Source organism: Microtus oregoni, unplaced genomic scaffold (assembly GCF_018167655.1).
Source record: "Microtus oregoni isolate MIOR12 unplaced genomic scaffold, Mior012 000044F_ref0000062, whole genome shotgun sequence".
NCBI classification, from domain to species: domain Eukaryota; kingdom Metazoa; phylum Chordata; class Mammalia; order Rodentia; family Cricetidae; genus Microtus; species Microtus oregoni.
The window spans coordinates 2,191,211-2,200,659 of NW_024543218.1; the positions used below are offsets into that span (position 1 = coordinate 2,191,211).

The 9,449-nt window shown below is 38.4% G+C and overlaps 1 protein-coding gene across 1 annotated transcript; it reads left to right on the forward strand.

The window, feature by feature from the left end:
• Nucleotides 1–8,515: 8,515 nt before the first annotated feature.
• On the forward strand, nt 8,516–8,833 carry LOC121434661 (40S ribosomal protein S26-like). The gene has a single exon (XM_041633592.1). It carries the CDS (start codon nt 8,516–8,518, stop codon nt 8,831–8,833), a length of 318 nt encoding a protein of 105 aa, XP_041489526.1.
• The last annotated feature ends 616 nt before the right edge of the window (nt 8,834–9,449 follow it).

Consider the following 9,449-nt stretch of genomic DNA (forward strand, 5'->3'; position numbering starts at 1 on the left):
ATACAATCGAGCTCTGGATTCACCCTGTCCACATGTGCCTGTTGTAATTTTTCCTCAATCATTGTCAGTTCCTTTTCTGCTTCAGCTGTTAATTCTCTGGGACTGTTTAAATCTTTATCACCATCCAAGGTTTTGTTCAAATGAATTATTAAATCAGGTGTTATTCCAATAGCTGGTCGTAGACTGGAAATATCTCCTAACAGCCTTTGAAAGTCATTAAGAGTCCGTAGGCAATCTCTCCTAATTTGTGCTTTTTGTGTCTTAATTTTTGCAAACCTATTTTATAACCTAAATAATTAACAGAATCTCCCTTCTGAATCTTTTCAGGAGCTAATTGCAATCCCCATTTAGGTAAAAGTATCTTTATTTCTTCAAACAGTCTATTCAAGGTATCCATGTTTGAATCGGATAACAAGATGTCGTCCATGTAATGGTATACTATAGATTTGGGAAATTTCTTGCGTATTATTTGCAATGGTTGGTTCACAAAATATTGGCACAGGGAGGGGCTATTTAACGTACCCTGGGGGAGAACGGTCCAGTGGTACCTCCTCGAAGGTTGAGAATTGTTATAAGTAGGCAATGTGAAGGCAAATTTTTCTCTATCTTCTCTTTGCAAAGGTATAGTGAAAAAACAATCCTTTAAATCAATAACTATGAGAGGCCATCCTTTTGGTAATAAAGAGGGCAAAGGAATTCCAGATTGCAGAGGGCCCATAGGTTGAATAACCTTGTTGATGGCCCTAAGATCTGTCACCATTCTCCATTTACCTGATTTTTTTCTTAACCACAAATACAGGAGAATTCCAATGGCTGGTAGATTCTTCTATATGTCCAGCATCTAATTGTTCTTGTACCAGCTGTTCTAAAGCCTGTAACTTTTCCTCAGCTAAAGGCCATTGCTTTGTCCATATTGGTTTCTCAGTCAACCATTTTAGAGGCAAGGCTGTTGGTATCTCTGAAGGGACATCAATTGCTTGTTCTTGCACAGCCCAAATGGCCGGTTTTCTCAGTTTGTAATATCTTTTAATATTATTCTCAGAAATATAGGCTCTAGATTTAGCAGGAATGTTAATTTCAGTATTCCATTGTTGTAATAGGTCACGACCCCATAAATTCATTGTGATATTGGCTACATATGGCTTTAATTTTCCTATTTGTCCCTCTGGCCCTATACATTCAACCCATCTCGTGCTCTGCCTTACTCGAGATAGGGTTCCAATTCCCAGGAGCTGAACATTTACATTCTGAAGAGGCCAAGATTCTGGGGTAATGATACTTACATCAGCACCTGTGTCCAGCAGGCCAGTAATAAAAATGCCATTTACACACACTCTCAGTTTAGGTCTTTGATCATTTATAGAAGTTTGCCAAAACACACGTAACTTATCTTTCTGATCATTATTGCTTGTAACAGTAGGCATGGGGCTTCCTAATTGTCCTGATGAGGCACGTTCTCTGCAGAAACTGGATATGACTGAACCATGTTTTCCATGGGGGCCTGTGAGGCGCCCCCTCTCACGTTTCCCGGCTGTATCAGGTTGCCTTGTTTATCTCTTGTAGACCTGCATTCATTCGTCCAATGTCTGCCCTTTCCACATCTTCTACATAAACCTGAATGCTGAGTCCTCCTATTTCTGTTATTTCTAGAAGATGCATTATTATTATTATTTCTGAAAGATGCATTATTATTATTATTATTATTATTATTATTATTATTTCTGAAAATCCGTTGTCTACAATTCTTTTTCATATGACCCATTTTTCCACAATTAAAACATTTGGTATTCTGGTGTCTCCTTTTACCATTGGAAATTGCTTCTTCTACCCATGCTTCAGTGCCATAATCAAATGTATCAACATTGAGTGTATGCAAGACCCATTCTTCCAACGGCGCTGATCTGAGCTTTAAAGGACCCAAAATCCTTTTGCATTCCACATTTGCATTTTCATAAGCCAAAGACTCAATCATTATACGTCTTGCTTCTGGGTCAGATATTCCTATTTGTACAGCCTTAGTTAATCTTTGTAAAAAGTCACTAAAGGGTTCTCTCTGACCCTGTTTAACTCTGACAAATGATTCCATTCTCTGTCCTGGGTCTTGTACCCTGTCCCAAGCCCTTAAGGCTGCTGTAGTACACATGGAGAGTGTGATTTCATCCAAATTAGCTTGTTCCTGAGGATCGGAAAAGAGCCCTTCACCTAGAATTTGATCTAGGGAAATGTCAATTCCCTTCACTTTTTCCTGTTGTTCTAAGAGTCTAGCCTCTTGCCTGAATAAGCATTTCCATTTCAATTGCGGTCCACTCTCGAGTACCGCAGAGCTCAGCTGGAGCCAGTCTGAGGGGGTTGCTCTGCTTGTCGTGGCCCAAGATCTTAGCATCTCTTTAACAAAAGAGGCTTGCATCCCAAAAGTCATGACAGCCTGTTTTATTTCCTTGAGATCATTCATACGCACAGGCTCCCATGTATCCTCCTTGATGACCCTAGGGTTTTTGGAACCAATCACCTTCTCTGTTGTTATTACTGGAAAGGCAGGTAGAGCTGTAGGTAGAGCTTTGTGGAAATTGTCCCGGAGAGACTTACCCACAGATGTAGTTAAAATTTGCCTTTCTACCCTTTGCTCTTCCTCATCAGAATTTAGAAATTCCTCAATCTTTTCAATTCTATTCACCATTGCCTTCTGCAATGTCTGAATCTCCTGTCCAGAATTATGTTCCAAAGCCTTCATTGAGGATTCTAAAGTATGAAGTTTGTCCGTTAGAGATAACATCTCATCTTTGGACATAATTTTTATGACATAAACCGTGCCTTCTTGTAATAACAATCTTTCCGTCAATCTGTCATAAGCTTTAGACAAAATCCGATTGTCACATTCAGCAGTTTTGATTCTCTCAGTTAATGTTTCATTTCCTACAGAAAGGTACTGAATCTTATGGTCCAGATCAGCTGTTCCCTCTTCCATAGTAATGAATTTCTCCTTAACATCAGCCTGAAGAACTTCAACCTGATTCTCGAGAAGATTGTTATCAGCCTGGAGAACTTCAACCTGATTCTTGAGAAGATTGTTATCAGCCTGGAGAACTTCACACTGATTCTTGAGAAGATTGTTATCAGCCTGGAGAACTTCAAACTGATTCTTGAGAAGATTGTTGTCATTCTCAATTGTTTTTAAGCGTTCAATCTCTACCTTAAGAATCCTGGATTCGTCTCGTAAAGACTTTATCATATTTCTATTATCAAACCATTTGGTGCCAATGAAAACTATGAATCCCAGAAGGATCCATATATGTGGGGTGATAGACACCTCTTGTAAAATCTCCCACATGGTACAATTAAAAAAATCATTAAATTCTTGAACAGTAATGTGTTCAGACATTTTATTTATAAAAGAAAATTTTTTACCTGCAATGATCGGTTCCTGCCAGTGGTGGTCTCTGTGTTTTTGGAGCCTGTCCTAGAACTAGCTCTTGTAGACCAGGCTGGTCTCGAACTCACAGAGATCCGCCTGCCTCTGCCTCCCGAGTGCTGGGATTAAAGGCATGCGCCACCACCGCCCGGCCAAGTCACTTTGTAACAGACCAAATCTGACACTGTGGCAGCTTTTGTTGCAAAACCGCAAGTACTTGAGCTTCTGCTAATTCAGGCAGTGGGGTTCCGCTGCAAAACTTAGCCAAGGCAGGCAGAATGGGCCTGTGTCGCCGAGTGTGTCTGGGACTCAGCACTGGGGCCGGAGTCACGAACTGAAAAACAGCACCCGGGAGGGTGCTGTGTTAGCTAGCGGGCTACCCGCTTGAGTCGGGGGCAAAATAGCCTGACATTGGACGCCAAAATGTAGCGGCGTAAACGAATGCAGACAGAGTGTAAAAATATATATATAGCTTTAATGTAGAAATAGACTTACAGAACCACGGTTCCCGCGGAGACTAGGAATGCAGAAGCGAGAGCTTGGAGCTTGCTGGCCAAATTTATAGGCAGACATTAGCCCGAGGCGAACACGCCCCTTAAGGGGCGGGACTTATCCCTACAACATTAACTGCTGTTAAAGCAAAAAGAAGCCATGAATTTGAAAACAATGAAGAGTCTATGGAAAGGCTTAGAAGAAGAATAAAGAAGGAAATTAAGGAATTGTTATCCTCAAAAATTATTTTAAAAAGTTGAAATAGACTTTATGGCCATATAGTCCAGAGTCAAAACATTTATAATAGAGCACACCAAGTTTCAGTCATTTTCTCTCAGAATGTTCATCTTAAACCTGTAAAATACCAGTTCTTTTAGGCACTGCCATACCATTTTATCCAGTTATATTTTGTTCAAACTAGTGTATTATCTGTAATTGTTTTCCATATTAAGTTCCCTTCTTAATCCAGATTCTAGATTTCCTGGTCTGTGGATGTGAGAAGTGACCAGTCAGGACATTTATCAATTACTCCATGATATTTCATGTTTATTCCAACAAATAAAGCTTCTCTGGAGATAAGAAGTGGGGGGTAACCACTAGTGAACCAGAGGTTTAGGCAGTAAGTGGCTCATGCCTTTAATTCCAGCATTTGGGAGATGAGGACAAGAATTTAAGATGGGTGAGGACGGGATCTCTTCCCTCATTAGATCCAAAAGTTTAGAGATCTAAAAAGTGAATGTGGCTGTTGGATTGCTTCTCTGTTCTGACAGCTTTTCCCCAATATCTGACTCAGGAATTTTATTAATAATACTAATTAGGATCATGCTTCAATCAAACAAGTTAACTGCATAATTTTAATGTAGCTGCTTGGTTTCATCTGTGTTCTGTCAGTTTTACCCCAATATCTGAATCTGGAAATTTATTAATAATACTAATTATGATCACACTTCAATCAATGTAACTACATATTTCTAATATGCACTACTTTCAAAACAGGGGAGTTTTTATGCTCCTTCATGTCTATGCCCTTTTAAACTGGGACAACATATGCTTTAAATTTGACCATTGAACTCAATTCTTACACAGGATCTACTGGTCTATTATTTCTTCTCACTGCCCAGCTAAGGCCTAGCCTTGAAGCAGTAGCAAGATTTTTTTTCTGGCACTGGGCAGAAGAAGCAGGATTATGAGTTCAATGGAATTATTAACTACATAGTGTAAGGCAAGCCTAATCTACAGAAGACATTGCTCGAAACAGAAATAAACAATCAACATACTTGAGAAAAGAAGAAAGAAATTCTTATTGACCTGGAAACAATGGGAAACAGAAATAGGGTAAGGATGAATTTAAAAGAATTGAAATTTAAAAATTGAAACTCGTAATTGCTTTTAAAAAAACAAACAGCTGGTTCTTTGAAAAAATCAACAAATTGACAAGCCCTTGTCCAAACTAATAGAAAGGCAGACAGAGAACAAACAAATTAACAAAATCAAAAATGAAAAATGGAACATAACAACAGACACTGAGGAAATTCAGAGAATATTAGGTCATACTACAAAAGCCTGTATGCCACAAAGTTGGAAAATGTAAAAGAAATGGACCCTTTAAAGATAAGTACTACATACCAAAATTAAATGAAGACCAGGTGAACAATTTAAATAGACCTATAAGTTGTAAGGAAATAGATGTCATAAAAAAACCTCCCTACCCAAAAAAAGCCCAAAACCACGTGGTTTTAATGCAGAATTTTACCAGAATTTCCAAGAAGAGCTGATACCTATACTTCTTAATATGTTTCATATAATAGAAACAGAAGAGTAATTGCCAAACTCTTTTTATGAAACTACAGTTACCCTGATACCAAAACCACACAGAGACTCAACCAAGAAAGAGAATTACAGACCAATCTCACTCATGAACATCGATGCAAAAATTATCAATAAAATACTGGCAAACTGAATCCAAGAACACATCAAAATAATTATCCATTATGATCAAGTAGGCTTTATCCCAGATATGCAGGGCTGGATCAACACACAAAAATCTATCAATGTAATCCATCATATAAATAAACTGAAAGAAAAAAACCATACGATCATTTCATTAGATCCTGAAAAATTATTTGATAAAATAAAAAACTCCTTTATGATAAATGTCTTAGAGCAGATAGGGATACAACGAACATACCAAAATATAATAAAAGCAATACACAGCAAGCCGACCGCTAAATTCAAATTAAATGGAGAGAAACTCAAAGCCATTCCATTAAAATCAGGAACAAGACAAGGCTGACCACTCTCTCAATATCTCTTCAATGTAATGTTTGAAGATCTAGCAATAGCAATAAGATAACATAGGGACATCAAGGGGATTCAAATTGGAAAAAAGAAGTCAAATTTTCATTATTTGCAGATGATATGATAGTGTACATCAATGACCCAAAAACTCTACCAAAGAACTAATACAGCTGATGAACACCTTCAATGATTTGGAAGGATACGAGATCAACTCCAGAAAATCAGTAGCCCTCCTATACACAAAGGATAGAGAAGCAGAGAGGGAAATCAGAAAAACTTCACCTTTCACAATAGCCACAAATAGCATTAAATATCTTGGGGTAACACTAACCAAGGAAGTGAAAGATCTATTTGACAAGAAGGTTAAGGCTTTGAAAAAAGAAATTGAAGAGGCCACCAGAAAATGGAAGGATCTTCCATGCTCTTAAATTGGAAGAATCAACATAATAAAAATGGCAATTCTAACAAAAGCACTCTATAGATTCAATGCAATCCCCATCAAAATCCCAACAAAATTCTTCACAGACCTTGAGAGAAAAATAATCAACTTTATATAGAAATACAAAAAACCCAGGATAGACAAAACAATCCTGCACAATAAAGGTCCTTCTGGAGGCATTACCATCCCTGACTTCAAAATCTATCACAGAGCTAAAGTAAAGAAAACAGCTTGGTATTGGCATAGGAACAGAGATGTTGAACAATGGAGTCAAATCAAAGACCTGGATATTAACCCACAAACCTATGAACACCTGATTTTTGACAAAGGAGCTAAAAGTATACAATGGAAGAAAGAAATCACCTTTAACAAATGGTACAGGCATAACTGGATTTCAACCTGTAGAATAATGAAAATAGATTCATATCTATCACCATGTAGAAATCTCAAGTCCAAATGGATTAAAGACATAAATATAAACCTTACCACACTGAAACTTATAGAAGAGAAAGTGGGACGTAGACTGCAACATATGGGCACAGGAGACCACTTCCTATGTAAAACCCCAATAGCACAGACAACAAGAGCAATGATGAATAAATAGGACTTCCTGAAACTGAGAAGCTTCTGTAAAGCAAAGGACACTGTCATTAAATCAAAAAGGAATCTTGATGAATGGGAGAAGATCTTCACCAACCCCACATCAGACAAAGGTCTGATCTCCAAAATATATAAAGAACTCAAGAAACTAGACTTTAAAATTCTAAATAACCCAATTAAAAAATGGAGTACTGAACAGACACAGAATTTTCAACAAAAGAAGCTCAAATGATCAAAAGATACTTAAGGTCATATTCAACTTCTTTGGCAATCAGGAAAATGCAAATCAAAACAACTTTGAGATACCATCTTACAACTGTCAGAAAGGCTAAAATCAAAATCACCAATGATAGCCTATGCTGGAGAGGATGTGGAGTAAGGGGAACACTCATCCATTGCTGCTAAGAATGCAAACTTGTGAAACCACTTCGGAAATAAGTGTGGCAGTTTCTCAGGAAATTGTGAGTCAACCTACCTCAGGATCCAGCAATACTACTCTTGGAAATATACCCAAGCATACTACAAAAACATTTGTTCAACTATGTTCATAGCAGCATTATTTGTATTAGCCAGAACCTGGAAACAACCTAGATGCCCCTCAATGGAAGAATGGATGAAGACAGTGTGGAACATATACACATTAGAGTACTACTCAGTGGTAAAAAAAAAAATAACACCTTGAATTCTGCATGCAAATGGATGGAAATAGAAAATACTATCCCGCTGGGCGATGGGGGCGCACACCTTTAATCCCAGCACTCGGGAGGCAGAGGCAGGCCGATCTCTGTGAATTCGAGACCAGCCTGGTCTACATAGCTAGTTCCAGAACAGGCTCCAAAGCCACAGAGAAACCCTGTCTCAAAAAAACCAAAAAAAAAAAAAATACTATCCCGAGTGAGATAACCCAGACCCAAAAGGATGAATATGGTATGTACTCACTCATTAGTAGACTCTAGCCATCAACAAAGGACATTGAGCCTATAGTTTACAAGCTTAGAGAAGCAAAATAATAACTTGAACCCAAAGAAAATCATACGTAGATCCTCCTGGAAATCGGAAGCAGACAAAATTGCCAGGCAAAAGTTGGGAGCATGGGGGTGGGGGTGAGGGTGGGATGGGGGAAAGGAAGAGTGGGAGAGAGAAGGGAGAAGGGAAGGTTTGAGGAGAGCTTGGTGGAGTGGGAGGGTTGAGATGAAGGAAGGGTGGATATAGGGGCAGGGAAGAAGATATCCTCATTAAGAGAGCCATTTTAGCCTCTTTCGGGACTTGGCTCCAAGATGACCAATAAAAGGAGAAACAACGGTCGTGCCAAAAAGGGCCGCAGCCATGTGCAGCCAGTTCGCTGTACTAACTGCTCCCGCTGTGTGCCCAAGGACAAGGCCATTAAGAAGTTCATCATTCAGAACATCGTAGAGGTGGCTGCCATCAGGGACATGTCTGAAGCAAGTGTCTTCGATGCCTATGTGCTCCCCAAACTCTATGTCAAGCTGCATTATTGTGTGAGCTGTGCTATTCATAGCAAGGTAGTCAGGAATCGATCCCGGGAAGCTCGGAAGGACCGAACACCTTTGATGTTGGTACCAGAGTTGCTATAAATGACTGCTGCTTTAGGGGTTAAATATTTTGTTAGTGGAGATACAACCAATCCACTAAATGATGATAAAACTTTCTGACTGGATAATAGGTAAATATAGTTGGGCTATATTCAAAATTATTTTATTACCAAAACTATATCATTTGTTTTACTGGAACAAGGAAAATGGTTTGTTTTTACTGCTGGATCATGTTTTGTGTAGTAAAGAAGAAATTCTTTGGTCAAATTGTAATCTTTGTATATCAATGTTAAGATTTCCTTATTTGTGTTATAGTAAATCAATGGTTTTGAGAAAAAAAGAAATGAACAATTTTCTGAATAGGTATCACATACCATAATTAAATCAAGATCAGGTGAATAATTTAAATCAACCTATAACCTGCAAGGAAAGGGAAGTCTTTCCAACAAAAAAAAAAAAAACCCAGGGCCAGAGAGTGTCAGGGCAGAATTCCATCAGAACTAAGACCCAATAACAATACTCCTCAAAGGGTTCCACATAATAGAAAGAGAAGGAACATTGCCAAACCCCTTTAATGATGGTACAGTTACACCTCTACTAAAACCATGCAAAGATTCAACCAAAAAAGAAAATTACAGACCCATCTCCCTGATGAGCA

Excerpts from the sequence above, each read along its gene's own strand:
- LOC121434661 (XM_041633592.1), top strand. The coding sequence starts at position 8,516 with ATGACCAATAAAAGGAGAAACAACGGTCGTGCCAAAAAGGGCCGCAGC.